Raw genomic sequence first — 22,600 nt, 5'->3', positions numbered from 1 at the left:
TTCAGACATTGATATGTCTTGAAAATGAGTAAAGGAAGTAATGGAAGACATCTTGAAAATGAGTAAAGCAAACCCATCAGACTTCAAGGAAAACAACTGAAAATGTTTGTTGTCGATGACAAAATTCAAGTTTTTAAATGAAAATAATTTTGGAGAACTCACATTTGCCATCATGAGCCTGAGAACTTCTCAAAGGTTAAAGACCTTTCTTAAAAGACTAGTGGTTATACAGATGAATGTGATCTCCTTAAATACATAGTGAAATGTGTGAGCATTTGGAAGCTCTATAAAACTCAATGATCCAGTATAATTATGCACCACACGATGATGTCTGGATCAATGATGAACTGCATATTCTATAGTAGTCCCATACAATTATAATACTGTATTTTTACTATACCTTTTTTATGTTTAGATACACAAATACCCATGTGTGTTACAATCGCCTATAGTATTCAGTACAGTGGCAAGCTGTACGGGTTTGTAGCCTGTGAGCAGATAGTCTCCAAGTAAAAGGTTACATCATACTAGATTTATCTGTGTAAGTAAATTCGTGATGTTCTCATGATGACAAAATTGCACAATAACAAAATTACATAACAGTGAATTTTTCAGAATGTAGCCCCATCATTAAGCGATTCATGACTATATTTCCAAATAAAATAATTATAAAAAATAATTCTACAAGTATTTTTAAAAATCTGGTTAATGAGCAAAATAGCCAAGTCGATTTTAACATAAAGTATAAAAAGTTCACTAATAGGTTTTTGGAGTCTACATTGCAATTAACCTTTAAGAAATTGCCACTAGTTGAGTTTCGGTGTAATCTCAAAGAAGAATATTCACCATTATCTGAAAAGGCAATTCTCTCTTTTTCAACTATATACTTGTGTGAGGCCAGATTTTCATGATATACTAACCAAAACAACCTATCACAACAGCTTAAACAGAAGCAGATGTGAGACTCCAATTAGACATTAAAGTGATTGACAAAAATGCAAAATAATGCTCCTTTTCTCACTAAATTTTTTGAAAAAATTATTTTTAATGAAAGTATGAAATTTATGTAAACATGTAATTGGTTTACTCATATTATTTTAAACAAACTATTAAATAAATGTTTTAAAATTTTCTGAGTTCTAATATGGTAAATATCAACAGATATTACTCACATAAACTAAAGCTCTTTGGGATCCTCAATAATTTTTAAGAATGAAAGAGTCTGAACACCAAAAGGTCTGAAAGTCACTACTGTAAATAAATCAATATATAATACTATAAGCATATTATTTAAATCTATAGAAGTGAGTAAAAGAACCAAAACCAGAAGCATTCAGAAGTGGTTTTATCAAGGGAAGTGTGACTGGAGGTGGGAAAAGATAGAATAAGGATTTGTTTCATTTTATTTTTAGCCTTTCTGTTTTAATCATTTTTAGTAAATGGTAAAAATAACCTATTAATAAAATACAATGATAAACAAAAATGGAGAAAAATATAGAAAGGTGCATACTGCTTTTATCAATCTTCACGTGGCAATTTTTTGCTCACCTTTAAGCGTCTTCACAACCCCTGTCAACGTATTCATATCCATATCTTCATCAGCTATAAGGTAAAATAAATTCACATATATAAGCATTGATACTAAAAAAAAACTCATATTTGGTAATTTTTACCATTTCCTCTAGAATTTCCTCACCTGTTGTTTTTACTTCCTCATCTCTATAACAGAGAAAATAACACTACCTACCTCACAGGCTTTGAGTAAGCATTAAAAGAGACAGAAGAAGTACTTAGACTTATGCCTGGCACATTGTATATGCAAAAAAAATAGCCATTAGTGTTTTTATTTTTAAAAGTAATACAAGCAGAGTCTATATCTATTCTTCTGATATAAAAAAGAGTCATATCATATATCTTTTTTCATTTGAATATAACACTGATATATTTATAACATCTTTTTAAAATATAAAATCTATTTTATTAAATTTCCTATCTAATCTCTACATGTAATATATAACCTGGGGGCTTGTTACAGTGGCCTGGAGAAAAGTTTTTCATGGAGAGTAGCCAAACAAATATTCCTAAATATATGGAGAGAAGAAACTCTATAATCAATGTTTCTGCTTTCACATTTGGTAAGGTCCATAAAAAGAAGTTAGGGGAGATATGATTTTAATTAGCAAACAGTTACAAGTAATGGCAGCATGACCTGATGCAACCCTCTGGCCCCCATATGTATGTCAGATAATTATCTGTGTGGAAGAAAACAATAAATACCAATTGTACAGTAAAAGAATATGCAAATACAATTTACATGCACATACATATAATCTTTGAAACTATAATTATTCTCATAAGACCAAGAGAGTAAGAATCAATGATAAGATTCTTTGGCAACATGCTGTCAAACAGACTCTACCTTAGGTAATGTGACTGCTGCAAATAAGTCATGCAATTTCTGATTATTTGCTAGAAGACTAGGAGGTTTTTTTGAAGTTTCTTAGCCGACTGTGATTTAATTCAAGATGGATTAAAGACTTAAATGTTACACCTAAAACCATAAAAACCCTAGAAGAAAACCTAGGCATTACCATTCAGGACATAGGCATGGGCAAGGACTTCATGTCTAAAACACCAAAAGCAATGGCAACAAAAGCCAAAATTGACAAATGGGAGCTAATTAAACTAAAGAGCTTCTGCACAGCAAAAGAAACTACCATCAGAGTGAACAGGCAACCTACAGGTTGGGAGAAAATTTTTGCAATCTACTTATCTGACAAAGGGCTAATATCCAGAATCTACAATGAACTCCAACTAATTTACAAGAAAAAAACAAAAAACCCCATCAAAAAGTGGATGGATATGAACAGACACTTCTCAAAAGAAGACATTTATGCAGCCAACAGACACATGAAAAAATGCTTATCATCACTGGTCATCAGAGAAATGCAAATCAAAACTACAATGAGATACCATCTCACACCAGTTAGAATGGCGATCATTAAAAAGTCAGGAAACAACAGGTGCTGGAGAGGATGTGGAGAAATAGGAACACTTTTAAACTGTTGGTGGGACTGTAAACTAGTTCAACCATTGTGGAAGACAGTGTGGTGATTCCTCAAGGATCTAGAACTAGAAATACCATTTGACCCAGCCATCCCATTACTGGGATATACCCAGAGGATTATAAATCATGCTGCTATAAAGACACATTCACATGTATGTTTATTGCGGCACTATTCACAATAGCAAAGACTTGGAACCAACCCAAATGTCCATCAATGATAGACTGGATTAAGAAAATGTGGCATATATACATCATGGAATACTATGAAGCCATAAAAAAGGATGAGTTCATATCCTTTGTGGGGACATGGATGAAGCTGGAAACCATCATTCTCAGCAAACCATCACAAGGACAAAAAACCAAACACCGCATGTTCTCACTCATAGGTGGGAATTGATCATTGAGAACACTTGGTCACAGGAAGGCGAACATCACACACCGGGGCCTGTCATGGGGTGGGAGGATGGGGGAGGGATAGCATTAGGAGAGATACCTAATGTAAATGAAGAGTTAATGGGTGCAGCACACCAACATGGCACATGTATACATATGTAACAAGCCTGCACGTTGTGCACATGTACCCTAGAACTTGAAGTATAATAATAAAATAAGTAAATAAATAAAAGAATAGAAAAAAAATTTTTGTTCTGTGAATTAAGGAAAGTTAATAATTTTTAAAACTTTTTATTTAAATTTTTGTGGGTAAATAGTAGGTATATATGAGTTACATGATACATTTTGATACAGGTATGCAATGTATAACAATCATATCATGTAAAATGGGGTATCCATCCCCTCAAACTTTTATCTTTTGTGTTACAAACAATCCAATCATACTCTTTTAATTATTTTAAAATGTACAATTAAATTATTGTTGACTGTAGTCACCCTGTTGTACTATCAAATACAAGGTCTTATTCATTCTTTCTAACTACTTTTTTTTAAACCATTAACCATTCCCATCTCCTGAACACCCTCCCATTACCCTTTCCAGCCTCTGGTAACCATCCTTCTACCCTCTATCTCCATGAGTTCAATTATTTTGATTTTTAGATCCCACAAATAAGTGAGAACATGCAACGTTTGTCTTCCTCTGCCTGGCCTATTTCACTTAGCATAATGACCTCCAGTTCCATTCATATTGTTGTAAATGACAGGATCTCATACTTTTTTATGACTGAACAGTACTCCATTGTGTATAAGTACCACATTTCCGTTACCCATTCACCTGCTGATGAGCACTTAGGTTGCTTTAAGGAAAGTTAATACTTTTTTAATATAAAATAATACCTACCCATAATACTTGATTATCTTTAAAGCATGTACACATATCACACATAGTTGGGTTTAGAATGATAATCCCCAAACCAATTGGCAGTACTTTTCCAGACTGGTCATAGATTGACAATTTCTGTTGAGACCACAACAAAGGGGATGCTGACTACTAAGCTAAAGACTTAAATATAAGCAGTGGATATATAATAAGAGAATTGTGGTTATAAGAGAAGTGTCTTTGTTTAGGAACACCTTTCTTTAGTATTTAGCACAACCAATTTGCAAGTGATCAGTGAAAATAAACCAAAACATAAAACAAAAGTAAAAATATTTCTGTAACAATTTCTACTGGAATTCTGTACATCAGGAATTACAGGGCTCACTGGAGATGGCCTGTCTCTACTCTGTAGGGTTGGCTGGACTTGCTCAGATGGATGTAATTGGGTTTGAGGGCTTTATCTTTTTTTTCTTTTTATTATGATTATGATTATGATTATGATTATTATACTTTAGGCTCTATGGTACATGTGCGCAACGTGCAGGTAAGTTACATATGTATACATGTGCCATGCTGGTGCGCTGCACCCACCAACTTGTCATCTAGCATTAGGTATATCTCCCAATGCTATCCCTCCCCCCTCCCTCCACCCCACAACAGTCCCTGAAGTGTGATGTTCCCCTTCCTGTGTCCATGTGTTCTCATTGTTCAATTCCCACCTATGAGTGAGAATATGCAGTGTTCGGTTTTTTGTTCTTGTGATAGTTTACTGAGAATGATGATTTCCAATTTCATCCATGTCCCTACAAAGGACATGAACTCATCATTTTTTATGGCTGCATAGTATTCCATGGTGTATATGTGCCACATTTTCTTCATCCAGTCTATCATTGCTGGACATTTGGGTTGGTTCCAAGTCTTTGCTATTGTGAATAATGCCGCAATAAACATACGTGTGCATGTGTCTTTATAGCAGCATGATTTATAGTCCTTTGGGTATATATCCAGTAATGGGATGGCTGGGTCCAATGGAATTTCTAGTTCTAGATCCCTGAGGAATCGCCACACTGACTTCCACAAGGGTTGAACTAGTTTACAGTCCCACCAACAGTGTAAAACTGTTCCTATTTCTCCACATCCTCTCCAGCACCTGTTGTTTCCTGACTTTTTAATGATTGCCATTCTAACTGGTGTGAGATGGTATCTCATTGTGGTTTTGATTTGCATTTCTCTGATGGCCAGTGATGGTGAGCATTTTTTCATGTGTTTTTTGGCTGCATAAATGTCTTCTTTTGAGAAGTGTCTGTTCATGTCCTTCGCCCACTTTTTGATGGGGTTGTTTTTTCTTGTAAATTTGTTGGAGTTCATTGTAGATTCTGGATATTAGCCCTTTGTCAGATGAGTAGGTTGCGAAAATTTTCTCCCATTTTGTAGGTTGCCTGTTCACTCTGATGGTAGTTTCCTTTGCTGTGCAGAAGCTCTTTAGTTTAATTAGATCTCATTTGTCAATTTTGGCTTTTGTTGCCATTGCTTTTGGTGTTTCAGACATGAAGTCCTTGCCCATGCCTATGTCCTGAATGGTAATGCCTAGGTTTTCTTCTAGGGTTTTTATGGTTTTAGGTCTAACATTTAAGGCTTTAATCCATCTTGAATTGATTTTTGTATAAGGTGTAAGGAAGGGATCCAGTTTCAGCTTTCTACATATGGCTAGCCAGTTTTCCCAGCACCATTTATTAAATAGGGAATCCTTTCCCCATTTCTTGTTTTTCTCAGGTTTGTCAAAGATCAGATAGTTGTAGATACGTGGCATTATTTCTGACGGCTCTGTTCTGTTCCATTGATCTATATCTCTGTTTTGGTACCAGTACCATGCTGTTTTGGTTACTGTAGCCTTGTAGTATAGTTTGAAGTCAGGTAGTGTGATGCCTCCAGCTTTGTTCTTTTGGCTTAGGATTGACTTGGCGATGCGGGCTCTTTTTTGGTTCCATATGAACTTTAAAGTAGTTTTTTCCAATTCTGTGAAGAAAGTCATTGGTAACTTGATGGGGATGGCATTGAATCTGTAAATTACCTTGGGAAGGATGGCCATTTTCATGATATTGATTCTTCCTACACATGAGCATGGAATGTTCTTCCATTTGTTTGTATCCTCTTTTATTTCCTTGAGCAGTGGTTTGTAGTTCTCCTTGAAGAGGTCCTTCACATCCCTTGTAAGTTGGATTCCTAGGTATTTTATTCTCTTTGAAGCAATTGTGAATGGGAGTTCACTCATGATTTGGCTCTCTGTGTGTCTGTTATTGATGTATAAGAATGCTTGTGATTTTTGTACATTGATTTTGTATCCTGAGACTTTGCTGAAGTTGCTTATCAGCTTAAGGAGATTTTGGGCTGAGACAATGGGGTTTTCTAGATATACTATCATGTCATCTGCAAAGAGGGACAATTTGACTTCCTCTTTTCCTAATTGAATACCCTTGATTTCCTTCTCTTGCCTAATTGCCCTGGCCAGAACTTCCAACACTATGTTGAATAGAAGTGGTGAGAGAGGGCATCCCTGTCTTGTGCCAGTTTTCAAAGGGAATGCTTCCAGTTTTTGCCCATTCAGTATGATATTGGCTGTGGGTTTGTCATAAATAGCTCTTATTATTTTGAGATACATCCCATCAATACCTAATTTATTGAGAGTTTTTAGCATGAAGGGTTGTTGAATTTTGTCAAAGGCCTTTTCTGCATCTATTGAGATAGTCATGTGGTTTTTGTCTTTGGTTCTGTTTATATGCTGGATTACATTTATTGATTTGCGTATATTGAACCAGCCTTGCATCCCAGGGATGAAGCCCACTTGATCATGGTGGATAAGCTTTTTGATGTGCTGCTGGATTCTGTTTGCCAGTATTTTATTGAGGATTTTTGCATCAATGTTCATCAAGGATATTGGTCTAAAATTCTCTTTTTTTGTTGTGTCTCTGCCAGGCTTTGGTATCAGGATGATGCTGGCCGCATAAAATGAGTTAGGGAGGATTCCCTCTTTTTCTATTGATTGGAATAGTTTCAGAAGGAATGGTACCAGCTCCTCCTTGTACCTCTGGTAGAATTCGGCTGTGAACCCATCTGGTCCTGGACTTTTTTTGGTTGGTAAGCTATTGATTATTGCCACAATTTCAGCTCCTGTTATTGGTCTATTCAGAGATTCAACTTCTTCTTGGTTTAGTCTTGGGAAGGTGTATGTGTTGAGGAATTTATCCATTTCTTCTAGATTTTCTAGTTTATTTGCATAGAGGTGTTTGTAATATTCTCTGATGGTAGTTTGTATTTCTGTGGGATCAGTGGTGATATCCGCTTTATTATTTTTTATTGCATCTATTTGATTCTTCTCTCTTTTTTTCTTTATTAATCTTGCTAGCAGTCTATCAATTTTGTTGATCCTTTCAAAAAACCAGCTCCTGGATTCATTTATTTTTTGAAGGGTTTTTTGTGTCTCTATTTCCTTCAGTTCTGCTCTGATTTTAGTTATTTCTTGCCTTCTGCTAGCTTTTGAATGTGTTTGCTCTTGCTTTTCTAGTTCTTTTAATTGTGATGTTAGGGTGTCAATTTTGGATCTTTCCTGCTTTCTCTTGTGGGCATTTAGTGCTATAAATTTCCCTCTACACACTGCTTTGAATGCATCCCAGAGATTCTGGTATGTTGTGTCTTGGTTCTCGTTGGTTTCAAAGAACATCTTTATTTCTGCCTTCATTTTGTTATGTACCCAGTAGTCATTCAGGAGCAGGTTGTTCAGTTTCCACGTAGTTGAGCGGTTTTGAGTGATATTCTTAATCCTGAGTTCTAGCTTGATTGCACTGTGATCTGAGAGATAGTTTGTTATAATTTGTGTTCTTTTACATTTATTGAGGAGAGCTTTACTTCCAAGTACATGGTCAATTTTGGAATAGGTGTGGTGTTGGTGCTGAAAAAAATGTATATTCTGTTGATTTGGGGTGGAGAGTTCTGTAGATGTCTATTAGGTCCACTTGGTGCAGAGCTGAGTTCAATTCCTGGGTATCCTTGTTGACTTTCTGTCTCGTTGATCTGTCTAATGTTGACAGTGGGGTGTTAAAGTCTCCCATTATTAATGTGTGGGAGTCTAAGTCGCTTTGTAGGTCACTCAGGACTTGCTTTATGAATCTGGGTGCTCCTGTATTGGGTGCATATATATTTAGGATAGTTAGCTCTTCTTGTTGAATTAATCCCTTTACCATTACGTAATGGCCTTCTTTGTCTCTTTTGATCTTTGTTGGTTTAAAGCCTGTTTTATCAGAGACTAGGATTGCAACCCCTGCCTTTTTTTGTTTTCCATTTGCTTGGTAGATCTTCCTCCATCCTTTTATTTTGAGCCTATGTGTGTCTCTGCATGTGAGATGGGTTTCCTGAATACAGCACACTGATGTGTCTTGAGTCTTTATCCAATTTGCCAGTCTGTGTCTTTTAATTGGAGCATTTAGTCCACTTACATTTAAAGTTAATATTGTTATGTGTGAATCTGATCCTGTCATTATGATGTTAGCTGGTTATTTTGCTCGTTAGTTGATGCAGTCTCTTCCTAGTCTCAATGGTCTTTACATTTCGGTATGATTTTGCAGTGGCTGGTACCGATTGTGCCTTTCTATGTTTAGCGCTTCCTTCAGGAGCTCTTTTAGGGTAGGCCTGGTGGTGACAAAATCTCTCAGCATTTGCTTGTCTGTAAAGTATTTTATTTCTCCTTCACTTATGAAGCTTAGTTTGGCAGGATATGAAATTCTGGGTTGAAAATTCTTTTCTTTAAGAATGTTGAATATTGGCCCCCACTCTCTTCTGGCTTGTAGGGTTTCTGCCGAGAGATCCGCTGTTAGTCTGATGGGCTTCCCTTTGATGGTAAACCGACCTTTCTCTCTGGCTGCCCTTAACATTTTTTTCCTTCATTTCAACTTTGGTGAATCTGACAATTATGTGTCTTGGAGTTGCTCTTCTCGAGGAGTATCTTTGTGGCATTCTCTGTATTTCCTGAATCTGAATGTTGGCCTGCCTTGCTAGATTGGGGAAGTTCTCTTGGATAATATCCTGCAGAGTGTTTTCCAAGTTGGTTCCATTCTCCCCGTCACTTTCAGGTACACCAATCAGACGTAGATTTGGTCTTTTCACATAGTCCCACATTTCTTGGAGGCTTTGCTCGTTTCTTTTTATTCTTTTTTCTCTAAACTTCCCTTCTCGCTTCATTTCATTCACTTCATCTTCCAGGGCTGATACCCTTTCTTCCATTTGATCGCATCGGCTCCTGAGGCTTCTGCATTCTTCACGTAGTTCTCGAGCCTTGGTTTTCAGCTCCATCAGCTCCTTTAAGCACTTCTCTGTATTGGTTATTCTAGTTATACATTCTTCTAAATTTTTTTCAAAGTTTTCAGCTTCTTCGCCTTTGGTTTGAATATCCTCCCATAGCTCGGAGTAATTTGATCGTCTGCAGCCTTCTTCTCTCAGCTCGTCAAAGTCATTCTCCATCCAGCTTTGTTCCATTGCTGGTGAGGAACTGCGTTCCTTTGGAGGAGGAGAGGTACTCTGCTTTTTAGAGTTTCCAGTTTTTCTGCTCTGTTTTTTCCCCATCTTTGTGGTTTTATCTACTTTTGGTCTTTGATTATGGTGATGTACAGATGGGTTTTTGGTGTGGATGTCCTTTCTGTTAGTTTTCCTTCTAACAGACAGGACCCTCAGCTGCAGGTCTGTTGGAGTACCTGGCCGGCCGTGTGAGGTATCAGTCTGCCCCTGCTGGGGGGTGCCTCCCAGTTAGGCTGCTCGGGGGTCAGGGGTCAGGGACCCACTTGAGGAGGCAGTCAGCCCGTTCTCAGATCTCCAGCTGCGTGCTGGGGGAACCACTGCTCTCCTCACAGCTGTCAGACAGGGACATTTAAGTCTGCAGAGGTTACTGCTGTCTTTTTGTTTGTCTTTGCCCTGCCCCCAGAGGTGGAGCCTACAGTGGCAGGCAGGCCTCCTTGAGCTGTGGTGGGCTCCACCCAGTTCAAGCTTCCAGGCTGCTTTGTTTACCTAAGCGAGCCTGGGCAATGGAGGGCGCCCCTCCCCCAGCCTCGCTGCTGACTTGCTGTTTGATCTCAGACTGCTGTGCTAGCAATCAGTGAGACTCCGTGGGCGTAGGACCCTCTGAGCCAGGTGCGGGCTATACTCTCCTGGGGCACCGTTTCCTAAGCCCGTCGGAAAAGCACAGAATTCAGGTGGGAGTGGCCCGATTTTCCAGGTGCCGTCTGTCGCCCCTGGAAAGGGAACTCCCTGACCCCTTGCGCTTCCCGAGTGAGGCAATGCCTCGCCCCTGCTTCGGCTGGCGCTCGGTGCACTCACCCACTGACCTGCGCCCAGTGTCTGGCACTCCCTAGTGAGATGAACACGGTACCTCAGATGGAAATGCAGAAATCACTCGTCTTCTGCGTCGCTCGCGCTGGGAGCTGTAGATCGGAGCTGTTCCTATTCGGCCATTTTGGCTCCTCCCCTCTTTGAGGGCTTTAATTCACCCTCCCTCACACATCTAGCTTTTCATCTAGGATAACCAGAATACTGGGGCCTCTATTCTTGTGATCTTTTATCCTTTAAGGCTTCTGTCCCCTTGTGGTTGTAAAATCCTACAAGGTTTCTCCTTCTCCATGTGGCCTTTCTATCACAATAGTTGGAATTATTTAATGCAGCTCAGGAATCCAATAATGAAAGCAGAAGTTTACAGGCCTGTTAAGGTCTAGACTTAGAAGACCTAGGATGTGTATAAGTACCACATTTCCATTACCCATTCACCTGTTGATGAGCACTTAGGTTGCTTTAAGGAAAGTTGATACTTTTTTAATGTAAAAACCCAGATTCAAAGGATAGGGAGATATTCTACCTCTTAATGAGTAGAATGGTAAAATAAAATTATAAAGAATTGGGAAGAATCATTATAGTCAGTCATGAAAATAATCTATCATGTATAGATATATAGACAGCAAAAAAGAAAATGTGGCCAAATTGGGAAAAATTATTATAGTCAGTCTTGAAAATAATCTATCACGTACAGATATATAGACAGCAATAAAGAAAATGTGGCCAAATACTAACATTTGTGAATATGGATGTTGGGTAAACAGACGTTTATTGTATTATTTCCGCAAATTTTCTGCAGGTTTAAAATATTTGAAAATAAAATCTGAGAGGACACTGCAGATTTTTCTCCATGCATCACCTCCAGGTTCTCATGACAGAAAGATTGGGGCATGGCACAGGATCAGAAAGTGCCTTCCGCAGTGAAGCCAGACTGGAGGAGAGGAGTAACTGCCATCATGTGAAAGACACAAGGCCTGCATGGGCCCTTCTTTCATAAGGCTCAAAAACTGTATGCTGCTGGGGAGGCGCAACAAATTCTGTCACTCTCAGGGCACAAATCACTAAACAAACTGGGGGTTGGTTGGGGGGAAATAGTTAATTTAAAAACTTTCCCCCTGAGAGGGAAGTAGGATACCATCTTGGGATAGGATCCTACACCAATACCAAGTAAAGATTTCCAACTGGGACAAGAAGCTGCCTCCCACACAAGGCCCACTACAATGCAATGCAGGGTTTGGCTGCCACAGAGAGGAGGCATACAATAAAAAGAAACATTAAAGGCAGCTAAAGAAAAAGAACATATTACATATAGAGGAAAAATATTGCAGCACACTTCTCAATAAAGGCTGTGCAAGATAGAATATTTTGAAGTTATATCTTTAAAATATTAGAATACTAGGAAAATGGAGATGTTGTTGACCCAGAATTCTATACGAAGTGAAAACACCTTCCAAAATGAAGGAAAAATATCTTTTAACCCTATGGAGAGACCCACATGGCAAGGATCCCCAGGGGGACTTAAGTTGCTAATAGCAACAAGTATGTAAGTGAGTAATCTTGGAAGTGAATCCTCCAACCTCAGTGAAACCTTCAGATGACTGCAACCCTAGCCTACACCTTAACTGCAGCCTCATTAGAGATCCTAAGCCAGAACCACCCCTTATTGCCACTCCCATATTCTTGATCCACTGAAGCTGTGGGCAAATAAGTGGTTCTCATTTTAAGCCATTAAGTTTTGGGGGTGATTTGTTATACATAAATAAGTAATTAATACTTATTAAATAGGTAACATAGGCCATAAAATAAACTTCAACAAATTCAAAAGAATACAAATTATACAGAGTATGATCTCTGACCAGAACAAAATTAAATCAGAAATCAATAACAGAAAAATATCTCAAAACTACACAAATGTTTGGAAATTCAATAACACACTAAATAACCCATAAGTCAAAGTGGAAATCATAAGAATAATTAGAAAATATTTTGAATTGAATGATAACAAAAATACAATAAAATTGTAGGACACATTTAAGTAGTGCTGAAAGAAAAAGCGGGTGGTATTTATGGTTATACTAGAAAGAAAGATATCAAGACAGTGACCTAATCTACTTGACAAAACTAGAAAAAGAACAATATTAACCTAAAGCAAGAACAAAGAAGGAAATAAAGAACAGAAGTTGGTAAAATTGAAAATACAAGACTGACAGAATAAATCAAGGAAACTAAAAGCTGGTTTTAAAAAATAAATAAAATTGGTAACATGATCAAAAAATAACAGAGAACACATAAATAACCAATAATCAGGAATAAAAGAGGGGAAAATAACTACGGATTCTGCAGGCAATAAATAGGTAATAAGCAAGTATTATGAGCAACTTTATATCCATAAAGGTCCTACCTAAAAAAAAAAACAAATTTCTTGAAACACAAATTATCAAGGATCTCTAAAAAAGAAATGGGCCAAATATTCATGTATCTATTAAAGCAATTCAATGAATACTTAAAACCTTCCAATCAAGAAAATTCCAGGAGAGGAAGGCTTCAATGACAAATTCAATCAAACATTTAAGGAAAAAATAACACCAACCCTACACAAGCTCTTCCAGAAAACAGGAAAGGAAGGGACATTTTCCAATTCTTTCTATAAGAGCAATATTACCCTAACACTATAACCACACAAAGATAGTATAAGAAAAAAAGGTACAATCTGACCAAATTCAACGGCTTATGCCTGTAGTCCCAGCTACTCATGAGGCTGAGGCAGGAAGATAACTTGAGTCTAGGAGGTTGAGCCTGCAGTGAGTCACGATTATGCCACTGCACTCCAGCCTCGGCAACTGTCTCAAAAACAGAAAACAAACAAGCAAACAAAAACAAAATAAAAACCCTATAATCTAAAATTCTTCATGAACTTAGGTATAAATATCCTCAAAAATATTTGCAAATTGAATCAAGCAATATATTTAAGAGATAATACATTATGACCAAATGAGAGTTATCCTAGGAGTGCAAAATAGGTTTAATATTAGAAAGTCAATTAATGTAATTTACTATATTAACTAAATAAGGAAAAAAAACTGATGGATGCAGATAAAGCATTTCACAGAATTGAGTATCCATACATGATAACTCTCAGGAAACTAGGAATTAAATAAAATTCTTTCAACCTTCAATAAAGGGCATTGACAAACACATAACATCATACTGAATGGTGAAAAACTGATTTCTTTCCCCCTAAAAGTGGGAACAAGGGAAGGATATCCAGTTTCATCACTCCTATTCAACACTGTGCTGGAGGTCCTAGACAGTACAATAAGGCAAGGAAAACAAAGGGCATGTGGATGTGGATTAGGGAAAAAAAAGAAATAAACCAGTCTCTATTCATAGAGACATACATATTTTCAAAGAAAATTCTAAAAATTCTTCCAAAAAAGGTAAAACTAACAGGTGAATTTACAGGCCAATCTATAAAAATCTATGATGTTTTTATATACTAGCAATAAATAATTTGAAATTGAAAGATTTTTGAATTGTCATTTACAATAGTACCAACAATCAGGAAATACTTAAGTATAAATCAAGCAAAACATGTATGAGATCTGTGTGCTATCAGCACCATAGGAAATGTAAGAAAACCATACACATACATAAAAATCTGTGTGCTAAAGCCGGGCACAATGGCTCATGCCTGTAATCCCAGCACTTTGGGAGGCCAAGGCGGGTGGATCACGAGGTCAGGAGTTCAAGACCATCCTGGCCAATCTGATGAAGCCCTGTCTCTACTAAAAATACAAAAATTAGCAGGGAGTGGTGGCGCATGCCTGAGGTCCCAGCTATTCAGGAGGCTGAGGCAGAAGAATCGCTTGAACCTGTGAGGTGGATGTTGCAGTGAGCCGAGATCAGGCCACTGCACTCCAGCCTGGTGACAGAGTGAGACACCGTCTCAAAAAAATAAAAAAAAATAAAATAAAATCTGTGTGCTAAATACTATAAAACACTGATGAGATAAATCAAAGATAAATAAATGAAGACATATACCTTGTCACAGATTAGAAGATTCAATATTGTTAAACTGTCAATTTTCCCAAATTGATTGATTACACGCAATGCTAATAAAAATCTTAGCAGAAATTTCTGGTAGAAATTGACAAGCTGATTCTAAAATTTATATGGAAAAGCAAAAAAATAAAAAATACAATAGTCAAAACAATTTTGCAAAAAAAAGAACAAAGTTGGTAGACTGGCAGTACATAACTTCAAGACTCATGATAAAAATACATTAAAGGAACACACAAAAATCAATGGAACTGAATAGATCATCCAGAAATAAAGCCACATACATATAAGTCAACTGGTTTTCTACAGAAGGGCAAAGGCAATTCAATGGTAAAGAATAATCCATTCGACAAATGGTGCTGGTTCAATTGAATATCCATTATGTTTTATAAAAAGAACTTCAACCCATGTATTATAACATATGTAAAAACTAGGTCAAAATGATCACAGATCTAAATGTAAAATTTTAAACTATAAAACTTCTAGAACTGTGCTGCCCTATAGGGTAACTGCTAGCTACATGCAGCTGTTGAACATTTGAAATGTGTATTGTCTGAAGTGAGGTGTGTCATAACAGTAAAATATCCAACAGACTTCAAAAACTTAGTATGAAAAAAGGAAAGTAAGATATTTCATTAATAAGTTTTTATACTGATTGCAAGTTTAAATGATAATCTTTAGGATATTTTTATTTAAAATCTATTTTTAAATAACTTTTTACCTCTTTCAAGTTTTATTAATGTAGCTATTAGAAAACCTAAAATTACATATGAGGATTGCATTATATATCTATTGGACAGCACTGGTCTAGAAGAAAACATAGTAGAAAATTTTTGCAACTTTGGGTTAGGTAAAGATTTCTTAGATACAGCACAAAAGCACTATCTACAAAAAAAAGTTTCCAAAAACACTGGTAAGAAAACGAAAAGATAAGTAACAGACTGAGAAGAAATGTTTACAAAGTGCCTATCAAATAAAAAACTTGTATTTACAATACATAAAGTGTTCTCAAGAGTCAATAATCAGAAAACAATAAAAAAGTAGGCAAAATATTTGAGTTGACGCTTCAGAAAACACAATATGCTTATGGCAATTAAGAACCTGTTGTTCAACATTACTTTCCCATAGGGAAATACAAGTTAAAGCCACAATGAAATACCAATACATACATACAATGATAGTTAAAAAAAAAAAAAAATAGCTGACACTACCTAGTGCTAGAAAGTCTGCACAGCAACTGAAACGCTTATATTGGAGATGGTACAGCCACTTTGAAATAAAACAATGGCAGTTTTTTCTAGTCACTACAAACATTCAAACTATAAGTTATAGTTTGAATGTATGAATGTTTGTAGGGACTATAATCACCAAAAACTCGAGCAATCTAAATGTTTAATATCAGGAGAAAGGATAAACAAATGTTGATAAACTCATACAATGGAATACTATTTAGCAAAAAGGGCAGGGAACTGATACATTCAACGCCACTGATGAATCTCAAACCTTATTGAGTAAAGGAGCCATACACAAAAGATTACATATGTAAGATTATACTGTATAATTCCATTTACAGAAAGTTCTATAACAGGCAAAACTAATCAATGGTGATAAGAATGTGGTAGAAATGTGTGGTTTGTCTCAGGGGAGGAATAAGTAACTAATTGGCAAGGAGCATAAGGGAATTCTCTGGGAAGGGGTGTGTGTGTGTGTGTGTGTATATATATGTATCCCAATTGCAGTGTGGGTTTTTGATGATTGTCAAAACTCATCACTCGTATCTATGAATATTGTTTTCCTTTGTTCTGTAGCTGTGATTTACTTTCAAATGATAGAAAAGCAAAGAAACTTGGAGACTCCATTCCTGACTAGATATATTATTCAATTCTGTTATTTACTCTTATTCACAACACTTCTCCACAATCCCCTTGGAAAATAAAGACTGGTTAATTTCAAAGTGTCTCAGGGGTGTGTTATGCTGTATTTAGAATTATCTTTCTCCCAGTTGTTGCAAATAATATTCCTTAAATATTTATTGAATGAAAAAAAAGCTCATCATATTATAACCATAATCTGTGGTTTTATTGCATGTACCTCAATTTTAAAAATTGAAAACAGTTGGGGCAAAAATATAGGTGTCTATAGTCATTAAAGGTTTTTGAACAGCAGGGTAGCACATTAAAAGCTGTGCTTTAGGGAGAATAATCTGGCAGCAGGGTGAATCAGGTACTAATGCCTAAGAAGTTTACTATTGCTTAGCCTGTCAAATAATAAGTAGCAGGACTTTTGTAATGGTATAAAAATAATTTTTAAAAATATTTAGCCTAGACAATTCAAATAAGTATAGAATCAGAAACTTCCACAGAAAAGTCTCCAAAATCATAAGCTTAATAGTATCTGACACCCATAATGAGCTATTTTAAAGACTCACCAGTAGCTGACAGGTGGTCTAGTAGATATTGTTGTTCTTCTTCTGTAAGTTTTATATCCATGTTTTTCAAAATAGCATCCACATTACTGACATCAATCTTCCCTCCTTTAGGAAACAAGTGTATTGATGGGAATAAGGAAAATATCAAATCTACAATAGCATGAAGTTTACATGTTATAAGTCCTACTTACTGTTTGAAATAATGAAAGAAAATTATCCCTTGGTCTTCATTGTACTTTAGAACACAAATCCTTAACTTTATAAAAATGAATAAAACATCACCATCAAGTAATTAATTAATATGGCAATGCAGAAACCAAACTGAGTAATTATAATCAATAAAGGCCTTGAAAAGTTGAGTTGGAAGGCTTGATTTTACTTGAATTACCAACTTTAAAATCTCTATTTATTAAATTAAAACAATTATTCAAGGTATGACTTTTCATGAATACCTAAAATTTTGTGATTTTTATACTTGTCAAGATTATTACAAAATCTAAAAATAATAAAATGGCATGTTGTCTCAAAAGCATAGTATTACTAAATATTTTTTCAGATGTAGATGTAGCCAGAAGAAATCTCAGGTAATAAGAAATAGGCATATAATAACAACATAACATGGAAGGGAAACTATTAAACTAGTTGTCTAAGAAATAAAATGGATATTTTAAAATAAATGTATTGTCTCTATGTTTACCGAATGAACTATATTTTAAAAAATATACAAAAAGAATGTTGCCACAGATAGTACTATAAGTATTAGAAGTTCATTTTACTTATTCATATGTTTAGCTCATAGTGTCTAGCACTGCCTAGTTATTCAGTAAATATTTGTTTAATTAATTAACAAACTTTTAACTCACCTATGGGTATGCTATCTTTTATTCCTTTCTTCTTCTTCTTCACTTTATTATCAGCTGCAAAATAAAGAACTAATTATATCAAAATTATAGTAAGTTTTATCAAACCATTAATGTTAAACATAGCAATTCTGGGATGTTGTATATAACAACCTATAACCTCATTTAATTAAAAATAAGTATAAGGCATAGGAAAAAAGAAGGCTTTCAAGAATCATTAATGAAGATTCTTGTTTCTGAGATTTAATGAATCAATCACAAAATAAGGCACCTTTGAAATATGTAACAGACCAAAAAACAGTATTCAAGTTTCGTAATGTCTTTCAGAACTCAACATGAGTTCCTTTTTAGATGATGGAGGGAAAACACTTCATCTCATCTATTCATTCTGCTAATGTAAGGAGATAGGGATATGGTACTTTTTCCTCTTATTATCTAACAAAAATAAACTTTTGAGTAATCCATTTTAGTGAGCTTTCTCTTCTAATTTGTGTGTACCAACCAAGAAAAATGTGCTTTTAGTCCATTAGGAACCCTAGAAGTCAGCAAGACTCATAGACTTTTTTGAGAAACCATAGCAAGGAGAAAGTAGAGGAGAAATGCAAGCACTGATATCTAAGAAGAAAGGTCTCTGACAGCCACCAAATTTTCCACAGCCCCAGCATGGCATGCAAGAATAGCAAAATATTTTCCATGACACAGTGAAGGGAACAGAGGCTGTTGAGAGTCAAAAGCCCCAAAGCAGCCTGGCAGTCAAGCTAAGAGTGCAAAGTAACCAGTGCAAGTGCATGAAAGATATAATGCCAGATTAAAATTCAGGTTATTCAGTTAATGCCAATATGAAAGGATAATGATAAATGAGGATCAGAACAGATGTATTATCATAAAAATATCTGAACAGTGGGCACCTCCTTTTCCCCATGCACCTCCATGTAAGTCTCCCAAAACATAAATGCAAACCTCTGGAGAAGGGAAAAATGAGAACTTCTTAATTTAACTTATAAAAATGCTGATTAGAACATAATTTATACCAGTAGTTAAGATCACTCAAAACACAAACTCACATGTGCAAAAACTTTAATATTCTTAATTCAACCAAGATAAGATAGAAAAATAAAAAGTCAAGATTTTGTACTCATGAGTTTATGAACTAAGAAAATTGCATGCTGTAAAATTTATATAATTGTTATACCCACTATACTGTAGGATCTATTACATCAGGAACTGTCTTATTTATCTTTGTATTCCCAATGCCTAGTACAGTGACCGCCCACAATAAACACACAGTAAATTTTTATTGATTGACTGAAAGAACGAATAAACTGATTAATTTACATAGCACATATTTAATAAATATGTATTCATAAGCATTATCAATTCCCTGATCACTATATAGAGAATACATTTTCATAAACAACATTAAATACAGTGTAAATGCCAACTCAAATGTTTACATCAGTGGTTCTTAACTGGGCAATTTTGCCTCCTAGGAAACATTTGGCAATTTCTGGAGACATTTTTGGTTGTCACAATTATGGAGCGCTACTGGAATCTAATGGATAGAGGACAGAGATGCTGCTAAACATGCTGCAATGCACAGTACAGCTCCCCACAACAAAGAATTATCTAATCCAAAATATCAATGGTGCCAAGGTTGAGAAACCTTGATCTAAATTTCTTTTGTCTTTGTATAATCTAACAAGTCAGGCACATAGTGTTTTTGTTTCATAGCTAGGCACAAAATACAACAGTGCTTCTGATGAACTACCACAACTATAAATTGAGTAAAAAAAATCCTCTTGAATTGCCTGGAGATATCTCATTTAATCCATGGCTTAACTAAATTCCAGCTCTACCACTTAGCAGCTAATAAATCAATACTCATATAGCTACAAATCATCTAACTGTATGATTACTGATTTATTTATTGGTAAATGGACATAACAAAATCTAGTTCAAATGATTATTGTGAGAAATGGATAAGACAGTATATGTAAAATGCTTTGCACAGTGATTGGAAGTAGTAAACATTCTATATGATGGCTACCATCATAATGTTAAATATTTGTAAATCTAAATCTCAGGTCAGACAACTCTTCTAAGCTACAGATCTATCTATCCAATGAACTACTGGACATTGTTTGAAGGGAAACATCATTGCCTTATCTTCAAATCCCCACAGAGGGAAATAATTTTAATTGAATAATAATAGCAAGATTCCGTTCCAAGATGGCTGAATAGGAACAGCTCCGGTCTGCAGCTCCCAGCATGATTGATGCAGAAGACGGGTGATTTCTACATTTCCAACCGAGGTACCTGGTTCATCTCACTGGGACTGGTTGGACAGTGGGTGCAGCCCACAGAGGGTGAGCCAGAGCAGGGCGGGGCATCGCCTCACCCGGGAAGTGCAAGGCGTCGGGGGATTTCCCTTTCCTAGCCAAAGGAAGCCATCACAGATGGTACCTGGAAAAACGGGACACTCCTACCCAAATACTGCGCTTTTCCAACGGTCTTAGATTATATCCTGTGTCTGGCTCAGCAGCTCCCACACCCACCAAGCCTTGCTTACTGCTAGTGCAGCAGCCTGGCAGGGGGAGGGGCATCCACCATTGCTAAGGCTTGAGTAGGTAAACAAAGCAGCTGGGGAAGCTGGAACTGGGCAGAGCCCACTGCAGCTCAGCAAGGCTGGCTGCCTCTGTAGTCTCCACCTCTCGGGGCAGGGCATAGCTGAACAAAACGCAGCAGAAACTTCTGCAGACTTAAAAGTCCCTGTCTGACAGCTCTGAAGACAGTGGTGGTTCTCCCAGCCCAGTGTTTGAGCTCGGAGAATGGACAGACTGCCTCCTCAAGTGGGTCCCTGACCCCTGTGTAGCCTAATTGGGAGACACCTCCCAGTAGGGGCCGACTGACACCCCAAACAGCCTGGTGTCCCTCTGAGACAAAGCTTTCAGAGGAAGGATCAGGCAGCAATATTTGTTGTTCTGCAATATTTGCTGTTCTGCAGCCTCCGCTGGTGATACCGAAGCAAACAGGGTCTGGAGTAGACCTCCGGCAAACTCCAACAAACCCTGCAGCTGAGGGACCTGACTATTAGAAGGAAAACTAACAAACAGAAAGGAATAGAATCAACATCAACAAAAAGATATCCACACCAAAACCCCATCTGTAGGTCATCAACATCAAAGACCAAAGGTAGACAAAACCACAAAGATGGGGAGAAACCAGAGCAGAAAAGCTGAAAATTCTAAAAACCAGAGCACCTCTTCTCCTCCAAAGGATTGCAGCTCCTCACCAGCAATGGAACAAAGCTGGATGGAGAATGACTTTGATGACCTGACACAAGTAGGCTTCAGAAGATCAGTAATAACAACCTTCTCTGAGTTAAAGGAGGATGTTCAAACCCATTGCAAGAAAGCTACAAACCTTGAAAAAGATTAGACGAATGGCTAACCAGAATAAACAGTGTAGAGAAGACCTTAAATGACCTGATGGAGCTGAAAACCATGGCACGAGAACTACGTGACACATGCAAAAGCTTCAATAGCCAATTCGATCAAGTGGAAGAAAAGGCATCAGTGATTGAAGAACAAGTTAATGAAATAAAGCAAGAAGAGAAGTTTAGAGAAAAAAGTAAAAAAAAAAAAAAAAAAAAAAAACCAAAACGAATAGAGCCTCCAAGAAATATGGGACTATGTGAAAAGACCAAATCTACGTTTGATTGGTGTACCTGTAAGTGATGGGGAGAATGGAACCAAGTTGCAAAACACCCTTCAGGATATTATCTAGGAGAACTTCCCCAACCTAGCAAGGCAGGCCAACATTCAAATTCAGGAAACACAGAGAACACCACAAAGATACTCCTTGATAAGAGCAACCCCAAGACACATAATTATCAGATTCACCAAGGTTAAAATGAAGGAAAAAATGTTAAGGGCAGCCAGGGAGAAAGGTCAGGTTACCCACAAAGGGAAGTCCTTCAGAATAACAGCGGATCTCTCGACAGAAATTCTACAAGCCAGAAGAGAGTGGGGGCCAATATTCAACATTCTTAAAGAAAAGAATTTTCAACCCAGAATTTCATATCCAGCCACACAAAGCTTCATAAGTGAAGGAGAAATAAAATACTTTACAGACAAGCAAATGCTGAGAGATTCTGTCACCACCAGGCCTGCCTTACAAGAGCTCCTGAAGGAAACACTAAACATGGAAAGGAACAACCAGTACCAGCCACTGAAAAAACATGCCAAATTGTAAAGACCATTGATGCTAGGAAGAAACTGCATCAACTAATGGGCAAATTAACCAGCTAACATCATAAGGACAGGATCAAATTCACACATAACAATATTAACCTTAAATGTAAATGGGTTAAATGCCCCAATTAAAAGACACAGACTGGCAAATTGGATAAGAGTCAAGACCCATCAGTGTGCTATATTCAGAAGACCCATCTCATGTGCAGAGACACATATAGGCTTAAAATAAAGGGATCGAGGAAGATCTACCAAGCAAATGGAAAGAAAAAAAAAGGAGGGGTTGCAATC

General features: G+C 36.7%; 1 protein-coding gene across 1 annotated transcript in view; it reads right to left on the bottom strand.

The window, feature by feature from the left end:
• LOC129017919 (EF-hand calcium-binding domain-containing protein 3) overlaps positions 1–22,600 on the bottom strand; it is a 535,384-nt gene that overhangs the window by 311,205 nt on the left and 201,579 nt on the right. The window contains exons 39-41 of the mRNA XM_054458898.1: positions 18,060–18,113; positions 17,197–17,301; positions 1,549–1,602 (exon numbers count right to left, since the gene is read on the bottom strand). Of these exons, the coding sequence (XP_054314873.1) occupies positions 1,549–1,602; positions 17,197–17,301; positions 18,060–18,113 (213 nt within the window). The remainder of the gene's footprint in view (positions 1–1,548; positions 1,603–17,196; positions 17,302–18,059; positions 18,114–22,600) is intronic.

Source organism: Pongo pygmaeus, chromosome 19 (assembly GCF_028885625.2).
Source record: "Pongo pygmaeus isolate AG05252 chromosome 19, NHGRI_mPonPyg2-v2.0_pri, whole genome shotgun sequence".
Lineage (NCBI taxonomy): Eukaryota > Metazoa > Chordata > Mammalia > Primates > Hominidae > Pongo > Pongo pygmaeus.
This window is presented reverse-complemented; position numbering and strand designations above follow the sequence as displayed.